At 43.0% G+C, this 11,663-nt stretch overlaps 1 protein-coding gene across 1 annotated transcript in view; it reads left to right on the forward strand.

Annotated features, from left to right (window-relative positions):
- SLC25A17 (solute carrier family 25 member 17) overlaps positions 1-11,663 on the forward strand; it is a 17,672-nt gene that overhangs the window by 2,717 nt on the left and 3,292 nt on the right. The window contains exons 3-8 of the mRNA XM_010710617.3: positions 3,902-3,962; positions 4,796-4,862; positions 6,337-6,488; positions 8,981-9,097; positions 9,786-9,931; positions 11,085-11,180. Of these exons, the coding sequence (XP_010708919.1) occupies positions 3,902-3,962; positions 4,796-4,862; positions 6,337-6,488; positions 8,981-9,097; positions 9,786-9,931; positions 11,085-11,180 (639 nt within the window). The remainder of the gene's footprint in view (positions 1-3,901; positions 3,963-4,795; positions 4,863-6,336; positions 6,489-8,980; positions 9,098-9,785; positions 9,932-11,084; positions 11,181-11,663) is intronic.

The following is an 11,663-nucleotide window of genomic DNA, read 5'->3' on the forward strand; positions in this document are numbered from 1 at the left end:
GAAGGGAAGCTGTGCGGCGGGTCGTGCCAGCAGATGTGGTGGGTTTGGAGCGAACTGCTGCAGCGCTGCGTTTGGGTTACTGCGGGCAGCCGGAGGTGTGCTGGAAATCATTGCCGGGCTGCTCGGCAGGAGGTCGAATTCGAGGCGTTCAAGTGAGTTGTGGTTGGATGAAAGGCGCTAGGTGTTACTGAACGATAAAAGCTGATTATATATTGGCCTGCCACGGAAAGCAAAATATAGCTTTTAAGGTTTCTGTAGCACAGATAACCATAGAAACGTTCTCTGGTCTTTAGGGTGTTCTGGGTGTGCAGCTTCAGGAGTCCGAAGCAATGGGGGGTTTGTTTCCCATTCTGAGAATGGGAAGCCCCTCACATGAGCTCACCACTGGAATGCTGCGTGCTTTCCCTTGGTTTGCACAGAACACAGCAATACTTCGTGGCCCTCCCTGCCAGCCTCACACCTGTGTGTACAGACTGGGATAAATAGGCTGTGCCCCTCATCACAGCTTCTGGTGCGAACCAGAACCTTAAATCCACGTATAAACAAAGCCTGATAGAATGGCACCTCAGCACCCTGCTGGTGATAGACTGAAGGAAATTCCCTCTTGTGCTTCACAATGCTTACACCTGAGCTGCAGTGATCTTGTGAAGGAAGACAGAACTTCTTGGACCCGTTACACTTCTGTACTCTTGTGGGCTGCACACATGCTAATATTCATATGCGATTTAAGGCCCCAAAGCAAGACTTTTTTTCCGAAAATGAGCTGGTTTATCTTATTTCCCCTTTGTCCTAACTATGTTATGCTGGAAACCTTGGCTTTTCTTTGTATTTTGTTGTAATAAATGTGTATTAATCCACCTATAGATATGTATGCTGCAGTAATACATGAATTTTGTCAAGATCTCTTATGCAGGTGCATAGTTTGAGCATTGTCTCAACTTTTGCTTAAATTATTATAAGGGTGATGAGGAATGGGGCTGTTCAGCCTGGAGAAGAGAAGGCTTTCAGGTAACCTGATAGTGGCCTTTCAGTATCTAAGGGGGAGATACAGGAAAGAAGGGGACTGACTCTGTAGCAGGGTCTGTGGTGATAAGACAAGGGAAAATGGTTTCAAACTTAAAGAGGAGCAATTTTAGGTTGGTTATAAGGAAAAAGCCTTGATTGCTCAGAGAGGCAGTGGATGTCCCATCCCTAGAGACATCCGAGGTCAGGCTGGAGGGGTTCTGTGCATCCTAATCGAGCTGTAGGTGTCCCTGTTCTTTGCAGGGGGATTGGGTGACCTTTAGAAGTCCCTTCCAACTTGAAGGCTCCTATGATTCTATAAAAACGCAACCTATGAACTGTGCTGAAGTGATGAATCAGAGCAACACGTCTGATCATAACATCATCACTTTTGTTTTTCTTTCAGTTCCATAAAAGTCCATTTGTCCTCTGGACTACTGGGTCAAGTCTGAGACTAATTAAATTAATAATACTGTGAGCTGCAAAATAAATAAATAATGCAGACTTTAACTGGATTATAGAAGTGTTTTTTTAATCTCTGCATATAGCTGTAAAGTAACCTTGTTCCAAAAGCTATGTGAATAACAGCTTTATAGAAATATTATGGCAGTAATTAAGCTGCTCTGAATATTGACTGTCAACACGTCTTTGTTTTTTTTTTTTACATCTGAAAACCAGCAGACTGCAGACTTCAGTCACACAGACCTCTCCTTGACAGTGAAGTCACCTCAGGCTGCTTGTTCTGACTGCTTACGACCACCCCCTGGTTCCTGCCAGCTGCTGGCAGCGCTGTGGTGATGCTGACCAGGGAGCTGAAAGAGTGGCCTACTAGGAAAAGTTCTGCTTTGCTCAGATAAGCTTCCTCGCCTTCTGCCTCGCCATGTAGCTGTCCCAGTAGTAACACCCACAGAATGGAGGTGATAGGGGAGCATTGCTTACCACCAGCTGGAATTACTTAAGCCAGTTTGTACCTGTTCTGGAGATCGTTCAGTGATAGCTTGACTTGAATTGGCAAAGTGCTGAGCTTCACCACTGACTGAAAGGTGTTGGGAAAGCAGAGTGAAATATCCCCCTTTTAGCAGCACAGAACTGTAGGCTGCATTGCATGTACCTGCACACAGCAGTGACAGTTAGTTTCTCCTGCTGGTATCACAATTCAGAGCCTGAGAGCAGTTTTGTTGCTGAGAGGTGGTTCCACTCATCTCTGCCTCACCCTTCTTTCCTGTTGCCACTATATATTTCTGGCACTCTTCAGACTGCAGCGTTGAGTTGTTTCATTTACAAGCCCAGCAAAAAAGTAACTCTGCTTCTTTCAGCTTCTTTTCATCAGTTTATCTATAGGAGGGGGAGAGGGTACAAATTATCTTTCATTGGCTGTAATCTGTTAACCAGACAAACTAGCTCACGGCTTTGTCTTGAGCCATAGCTTCTTGTATGGTTTTAAGAAGCCCGTACCTTGTGCCCACCTATTTGTCCTGTTGGCTTCTACCCAAACCTTTCACAAATGTTCCCTCTGTTCCGTTTTCTTACACGAGTGTGAATGTTAACGTTGCTGTGGGGAGGATTGCCCTGAGAGTGAAATTCGGGCTAAATCTTGCTTTGGGGTAAATTGAACATGCACCAAGTGCCCCCGCTGGTTAAGCTGAGCAGCTGGGTGCTGGGAATGAGGGTTGGTAGGAGAAGAGGAGAGGAAGGCTCCTGGAGCTGCTGGACCATGCCCTGCGACCTTCCCACCAGTTGTTAGTAGCTGTATGGCTACTAATGGAAGAGTCTGGTGGCTTTAGCAGCCATTTAATGTTAGCAGTCTACGGAAATATTAAATACAAGTTTATACCACACCACATTATTTTTGAGTTAGATATTTTCTCAAAAGCTGTGCAATATTAATGCAGATGTACTTGATACGTAGGGCTTAATTATCTAAACTGGGATTTAGTACAGTGCTAGATGAAGTCCTGGAAAGAAAAAAAAAAAGTATATCTAATGAGTGAGAGTTTGTTTTTTGTGTTTTTACATTCTTTATTTTTATTTCTTTAAGGAAAATGGTCCTGTAGAACAATTGCTTGTCATTCTTTCCTCTTAGAATCATAGAATCATCAAAGTTGGAAAAGACCCACAAGATCACCCAGTCCAACCATCCACCTATCACCAATAGTTCTCATTAAACCATGTCCCTCAACACAGCGTCTAAATACTTCTTGAACACCTCCAGGGTCCGTGACTCCACCACCTCCCTATGCAGCCCATTCCACTGACTGACCACTCTTTCAGAGAAGTATATTTCCTAATGTCCTAATGTCTTCCCTGGCACAGCTTGAAGCCATTCCCTCTAGTTCTATCACCAGTTACACGAGAGAAGAGGCCAACCCCCTGCTCACTACAGCCTCCTTCAGGTAGTTATAGAGAACAATAAGGTCTCCCCTGAGCCTCCTCCAGACTGAACAATCCCAGCTCCTTCAGCCGCTCCTCATAAGGCCTGTGCTCCAGACCCCTCACCAGCTTTGTTGCTCCAGGGCCTCAATGTCTTTTTGCAGTGAGGGGGCCTATTTCTTTGCCAGAAATGGCTAATAAGAGTTAGGAAAAGTTAGTGGTACGTTTCTCTCCTAACACATTTTGTTCACTCGCATACTTTGATAGTTTTCTCTTTGGACAAAATGCTTTGAATGGTTTTAGCTTTAGCTTGATCTAATAATCTGTAAGTAAAAAAGTCATTTGTAAGCATGGGAGCAAAACCCATTCCATCCATAATATTCCTACATATGGAATTTGTTCCTTCTTCAAACTTACTACACCAGTTTCTGGATGAGAAGCAAAAGGCTACCAGAGAGTTTGTCAGGTATCTGTACGAGCAACTGATACACTATGTAGCCAATTTATTTATCTATTTATTTACTTTCAGGGCAGTATGACTGCAATGACTGTATTTTTTCCTTTGGATACAGCTAGACTTAGACTTCAGGGTAAGTGTCGAACTCTTACAGTGGCATTTGTGTTTTCTTGTCATGGGAGTTTGTAAGGATTGTTGCAGGGGGACCTGTCTTGCATGAAGAAGAATCTCACTTGTGCAATGCCTTTTGATTGCTAACACCATGTTTCCAGCTGAAGGTAATTCCTCTTGAGAGGATATTGGGCAACCTTTTAATTAGCTGGAAAGACTGTGTGATCCGTGGCCAGATTTGACTTCTAAATGGGTATCTTACACTGAAAAGAAAGAGATGTGACATGATACAGGATTACATGTGTGTGGTGCTGGTGTTTTTGGCACGACAGGGGCATGTTGTGAAAAATGAGCCTGGACTTATTTCTGGGAAAGGTATAAAGGGAAAAGTCAGAGGCAGAACTGGGAGCAGGAATGTCTGATATTTACACGAATTCCATCTGGGTATAAACTCTGTTCTAATGCTCTCTTCTAATCAAAAAAGTCACAGAATTAGCAAAGACCTTAGCGCTGTGATTCGAGTACTGTTGAAGCATGAGCCAGGTGGTCAGAAATGTGTGGTGGAGAAGTTAACACCGTGCTGCTCCTGAGCAGTTTTCCACTCAGAAAAAGAAAGTGCATTTGGCCCAAAAGAAGCTGCTCGTGGGGAAAGATGGAAGTGCCAAGTAGCCTTACCCAGCAGATGAGAGTCAGGAGATGCTTTCTGGAATTTCTGCAGAAATAGATGTGTGTCCTGTACAAGGAAAAATTAAAAATACGCTGTTTGGGGATATGTTCAGAATGGGAAGGACAAAGAACTGAAAGTGAGTCCTGACCATCGGCATAACCTAAAAATGTGATTCTTCTGTTGCCCAGTTGATGAAAAACGGAAGTCCAAGACAACTCCAGCAGTTTTATTGGAAATCATCAAAGAAGAAGGCCTGTAAGTAGATCCTAATTTTCTCCTCACCCTTATATAGGCAAACTTTAAAACATGGTTTGAACTTGCTTTTAAAGTGGAGGAGTTAGTCCGAATCCATGTGAACACAGATTTCTGCTTTGAAGGGAAATGTCCCCATGTCTAAGTGAGATGAATGGCAGAAGCTGCATTTTTTCACCTTGAGTTAATTGGTTTAACTTTCTTGGGTATGTTATGCAATCAAGCTCTTTAGCCATGTAACTGTGCCTCCATGAGTGAGGGGGCTGTCCTCCTTCGGAAATGCAGGTACGGTTGCACACAAACCTGCATGTACCTGATAAACCAGCTTTGTCTGCCCGAATTCTTGGGTGTGTCCATTTCTCCTAGCACAGATGAAACTCTTGGACAGCTGAGCCTCTGTGCAAGAGAGTTGAGACATTTTTACCAGCTGGAAGTTTCTTCTGGTAAGCAAAGCGGAAGGAAACAAATGATTCTTTGTGCAGTGCAGTTGGTAACTGCAGACACACTGGTGCTGGTGAGATTCAAGGCCTGTGGAAAAGAACGTAACTTTCAGCAGAGCTGTACTTCAGTATTTGCCTGCAGTCTGTGCTGAGTGGCTTGAAAGCAGCTGTGCACGTGTCCTTGTCACAACTGATTTCCTAAGCAAATCCTTGGAACTCAAAGGTGGGCGAGGGTTTCCAGAACACCAGTTTAGCTTGGCCAAGAACTCTTTGATGGCTTTGAATGCCAGCAATTGGCAGCTGTGTGCATCACAACCTCTCAGCCGGTTAGCACTCTCCTTTGTTCACATTTCTACACTCTATTTGTCTCATGAGGGTGACAGGTCAGCTTCAGCTAAAAAAAAAACAAACACCAACAAACCATCAGTTGTAATGGAATGACTGCAAAAGCAGGCATCCATCCTGTATTTCCTGTGAAGGAAACATCAGTGATTGTGGCACGAGGGGAACAGTGCTTCCTCCAGAGACCCTGGCTGAGCAGTGCACAGGCTGTAGTGGTTTTAATGAAGCCTGGATTCACACAGAAAGAGCCTTAAAGCAAACTGACCAACCAAAGGAAACCTAACAGTGGTGTGAGGTCGTAAGCACTTTGTTGACCATAGCTTTTATTCATCTTGTCTCATAGTACACTTTCTTGAGAATACATTACATCCAAAGGAGCAAAGCAATGTCGACTCAGCTTTTCATCTGTGATCAGTATAGTTAAGTTTAAGCAGATAATGTCTTTTTCTCATGTACCCGACTGATTTGCTCTAAACTTTACTGCAAGGCGTTTACTAGAACTTCCTCCCACCTTGAACTCAAGAGTTCAGTCCGGTTTCTGACCAATAATAATAAAGACATGCCTGGTTATTATTGTTTGTAGTGTAAGGTGTTGTATCCCTGGGGCCTTCAACATGACAAATCAACCTGCCCAGATGAATGTTTTGCTGATCCTTACTGTGGCTTCTTACCTTAACTTTTTTTCTTTCCACTAGGCTGGCACCATATCGAGGGTGGTTCCCTGTCATCTCCAGCCTTTGCTGCTCCAATTTTGTTTACTTTTATACCTTTAATAGTCTCAAAACTCTCTGGGTCAAAGGTCAGCATTCAACCACTGGCAAAGACTTGGTTCTTGGGGTTGTTGCAGGTAAGGGGATGTACTGAAAATATACCTCTGATGAAACTGAGATTTTTCAGAATTTAACATTTTCCTTTATCAAGTCCACCGGAGATCTCACTCCTTGCTTATCTCTGTATACCAACAAAGCATATTGTACAGCCCTGATGGCTCTTCCATGCCATCCTCTCCACATGATAAGCACATATAATTTGTTCATGTTGTGGTCTTGTATTCTGTTTGTGTGTGGTGCGCTGTTTAGTATGTGCATTTGGTATCAGGGCATCGACATTTAAGATATTGAAGAGAAGCAGCAGGGAGAGAGAATAGTTTTTTTTCAAAGGAAATGCAAATGACAATTCCAAGGTATTTTCAGTTAGGATGATAGAGTTGTTGAAGTAAGAATTTGGGTGCCAGTTCTTAGACTTCTTTCTGGGTCATATGAAAGGGACAGGAAGTCCCTATGTGTATGTAAGGACAGTGAGAACCATGTGTTCTTTTCATCCCTTCCTCTCATGCGGATGCTCAGCAGTTTCTTTGAAAGAGTGACAATGCCAACACCTTTGTGCAAATCCAGTGTGGTAAAACTACTACTGTATGTCTGTGTCTGCTGATACTGTTCTACAGGATCAGTGGCTCATGTGACCATGAAAGGACTGTGATTTGGAGGGTCTGGGGGGCTTTTTCATGTATTTTGGCTAGTTTCTTGTTTTATCTCCAGTGTAGGTGATGAGAAAGTAGCGGGGAGGAAGGTAAGGAAATTTTGTAGGGTTGGCTGTATCAGTGAGGTAAGTTCTGATCTAATGGCATTCTAGATGAAAGGCTGCTGGAATCACAGTAAGAGCTTGTCATTTAAATGACTACGTTGTATTCAACATCAGTAATGAGTATCTCTGTGGAATAATTTCTGGTGTCACTGAAAAATTCCACTTCAGGTGTTTGCAAATTCTCCTCACCAGTCTGTCACTCCTCTTACTGGTAGCAAATACAGATTGGACAAACACCAAAAACAAACAGTAAATACAACGCCAAAACCCAAAGAAACAATAAAAAAATCTGTGCCCTTGTCTTTCCTATTTGGACAATAATATTTTGTGTCAGAATCATCTGAAAAATTGCAAGTAGATTGTCCTGTAACGTGTTGGGCTCTAACCTGTTAATTCCACAGTGTAACCGCACTGACTTTGATTAAAAGGGATTGATGTGACTTTTCTGCTGCTAGATGTTGTCATCAGTGGCACGAAGTCGAGGTGGAGGCCAGGAATGAGGAGGGACCCCAGGGGTCTGTGCTGAGTGACGTCCTGATTAATATAATCTTAATTAATGGTCAGGATGATGAGGCAGAAATGGACAGACAAGAAGCTTGTGCAGTGTAACAAGGGGTGATGCAAAGTCCTGCATCAGGGAAGGAACAACTCCATGCTCCAGTTCAGGCTGGCATTTGTCAGGGAGGGAAGCAGCTTTGTGATGATGGGTCCTTTGTGGTGGACAAAAAGTTGAATGTGAGCCAGCAATGTGCCCCTGCTGCTAAGAAGAGTTAATGTTATCCCTGGCTGCATTAGGCAGTGGCTTGTTAGCACTGAGAAAATGTAATTGCCTTTCTTCAGCGTTGGTGAACCATGACTGGGAGTGCTGGGCACAGTTCTGGACCCGCTGGTACAAGTTACATGGACATACTTGTGAGAGTCCAGGGGAGAATCAAGATGCTGATGAATGGAGGAGAGCACCTCCCCTTTGAGGAGAGGCTGTGGGCTGGACTGTTTGGGGAGGAGAAGGGAAGGGGCCAGCACACAAGCGATTGCTGCTTTTGTGATGCAGAAACATTTGTAAGAGCTCATTTCTCCATGGTTAGTTCATGGCTGGGAAGAGCTGTACCAGGTGACTGCAGAAGTAATGTTACTTAATCCTCCTTGTTATTGCAACGTGCAGTCCTAAACGACCTCTCTGTTGCAACCTCATGCAGCTGTGTCTATTTCTCCACCCCCATACTTATTTCTGATTCTCAGCTTCCCTGCTGGTCTGTTGTGTTTGACTTTGTGTGCAATTCCTTTTCACACCGCCTTAAGAATCCTCTGTTTTGCACACTAGAATGTGCTTCACTTGTCCAAAAGGCTGAGTTTTCTTGTTATCGTTCCTTTGGCAATGTGGGGGCTCTTTTCTGGTAAGCAACACGCACACGTTTATGTGTTTTGATATCTTCTGATCAATGAATCCTTCTACCTTTACTCCTTCGTGCTTTCTTTCTGAAATAGCGTACCATACCCACATTAAGTAGGGCATGTGTAAAGTAGAGTGATTGGAGTTCCAGAGTGATATGCAATGCAGCAAAGAAATAAATTCACTTGAAATTCCTTTACCTTGTCTGTATTTGGTTTGTTGTCTTTCATTTTGGAGAAGAGAAACAGGATTATATTCCCTCTACTATTAATCTGTTGCATATGCAGTTCACGGCACATCTGACATGGGATACCTTTGGAATATTCTGGTTCTCACTGATTTCCCTTGCCTTGTGTTTGCATTAGGTGTTGTGAATGTACTCCTGACCACTCCTCTCTGGGTAGTGAACACACGGCTGAAGCTGCAAGGAGCAAAATTTAGAAACGAAGACATTGTGCCGACCAATTATAAAGGCATCATAGGTGAGCATCTGTTGTCCTCAAACAAGGAGGAGCTCCTGCAGTGAAATCCCACAGCAAGGACTCTGAAGATGAAAGACTGTTATTTGTATAACAGATCTCCTTGTGGAATCTCTGTACTCCCTTATCACTTTGCAGTCATGCAGTTTGACGGGAACCTGGACTGTGCCACCTCTGATGGTAACTGAGAGTTTGTGGTCTGCGCACACGTAACCCCGTGGCTTTCTGCAAACGCACACGACATCTTATCCAAATCCTGCAGGAGCAGTGAGCCCAGCAGTGTTCTAGCTGGGAGGTCTGCCTCTTAATAGACCACTTGCAAATTTACATTTTACTCACTGTCATCTCTAACCCACCCGCGCCTTCAGGCTGCCTTGCTCTGTAAAGAGAGAAGGTTGTTTTGAAGAGGGTTCAGAAATCTAACATTGATTCTGAGCTTGAACTGGAAAGATGAAGGCACCTGCATGGCTGGCAAGCTTTACTCACACTAAGAGCGGTGTGAGGAAGAACCTCCTCTGCCACTGTTTTGCCATTAACTTCCCAATTAGAATAGTGGATAAAAAATGACACAGAAATGAGTGTTATGGACTTTATAAAAGCGGAGCATCAGCCTATAAATACAGCTTCACTCTTCTATAATCAGAATGTTGTGCTCATAACCATAACGACTTTCCTCCACCTTATTTCTCAGATGCCTTCCATCAGATCATACGGGATGAAGGAGCCTCAGCTTTATGGAACGGTACTTTCCCTTCCTTGCTGCTGGTCTTCAACCCTGCCATACAGTTCATGTTTTATGAAGGCTTTAAAAGAAAGCTTTTAAAAAAGCAGACACAGGTAAGTATGTTTTGAGACCGGGTGATGGACGTTCTCTGTGAAGAGAGAGGTTCTTTGGAGAAATGTACATTTTCTTCTGTTTTTTGTTGTTATGGAAGTGTGGAGGCTTTTGCCGTCTTTTCTTCTTTTTTTTTTTTTTTTTCCCCTCTCCTGTTGTTGGGTTCAAGTCAGTGTATTTCTTATACAGGCATGTGATTGTAATGCCAAGTGGGCTCTGGATCTTTCCCATTCCAAAGGAAGTTATTACTGTGACAATTCTTCTTTCTGTGAAACTAAAGCTGCACTTTTGTCTTCATCTGTTTACATTCGCTTGCCACCGTTGATCTGCATTAGGCAATTAAATTCTAATGTATCTTTTTGAGAAACAGGTAGTTATACCTACCCTGTTACCCTTCTTGAAGTAAATTAAATATGTTGGTTGCCCATATTTCTGATTGGAACCAACCTGATTTTATAATTTAAAGAATGCTCTGATATGGACTTCTACTGATTTTTGTTAATGAGCTTTTACACTTTCTTCTGCTGAAATCCATTGTTTTCATCTACACTGATTTCAGTGTCTTTGGTGCATTTTGGACCATGATGGGTTTTGTATGTGAGGATGGACTTCCATCATGTGTAATTAACTACTGAGGGATGGAGATTTTTATCCTCCGTTGTCAGGACTATAGTTCTGCCCGAGGGGCCCAGTGATTCTCTCAGGATTATATAATCACATTCTAGGAGACATTCAGTCCATCTCCTCGCCCCAAGAGCATGTTGTGGATATGTTAGTTTGTATGTTCTGAAGCCGGACCTGGTTGTGAATTGAGGGCATGCTTAATGCTACTATACCTTATACTACTTCCCATGCTGGTGCTTTAAGTTTGACTTTATTTTCACGTTGTTTCAGTAAGCTAGCTGGAGGGTGCCAAGGTGAGAAATTCAAAAGCTTGTGAGTAGGTAGGAATAACAAATGAACCCTCCTTTTGGGTGTTAGCTGCTTCGTTGCACTGTTTTGACTCTTTACAAGTGAGATAACCTCAAGCTTCATCATACTACTTTTATTCCAGCAATGCTTAGAGAACCAAGAAGCAGGTAATGATACTCAACTGTCAAAGATATGCAGGTAACTGGCTGATGGGGTGCTCTGTGTTCTTTCTGTATTGAACAGCTCACGTCTTTGGATGCTTTTGTCATGGGTGCAGTAGCCAAAGCAGTTGCCACCACCCTCACTTATCCTTTACAGACTGTGCAGTCAATCCTGCGGGTGAGTACTCTTCTTGTTTCTGGATAATTGATCATTTGCAAGAGCATGTCTTTTCTTTGAAGATGGGTTCTGATGGAACTTGGCACTGCTGTTCCAAATTGCCTCAAGAGCTATCAGGGTTGACAACATAATGCATTAGTATCATGTCCCTCAGAAGCTGGTACTCCATTCAGCTTATAGGCACTGCAGAATTGTAGCTTTACTTCTTTGGCTATAAACAGAAAATGTGTCAAGTGGGAAACTAAAATTAAATTCTCTAAGCCCAGTTTGTTTCCAGATGACCTCAAGCTTTAAAATCTCTTTTACATTTTTATTTAATTTTAGAACTGTTACACATTTATTTATATTTTCCACTGTGTGATTATTACTAACCTCATAAGATATTAGGTGTGTCTGCCCAGCTTTTCTCAGCTTATGTTCCTTCTCACTTCTATACACATTCCTGTGTACACAATGATATCCATGTGTGTGTATATATATATA

Source organism: Meleagris gallopavo, chromosome 1 (genome assembly GCF_000146605.3).
Source record: "Meleagris gallopavo isolate NT-WF06-2002-E0010 breed Aviagen turkey brand Nicholas breeding stock chromosome 1, Turkey_5.1, whole genome shotgun sequence".
NCBI lineage: Eukaryota > Metazoa > Chordata > Aves > Galliformes > Phasianidae > Meleagris > Meleagris gallopavo.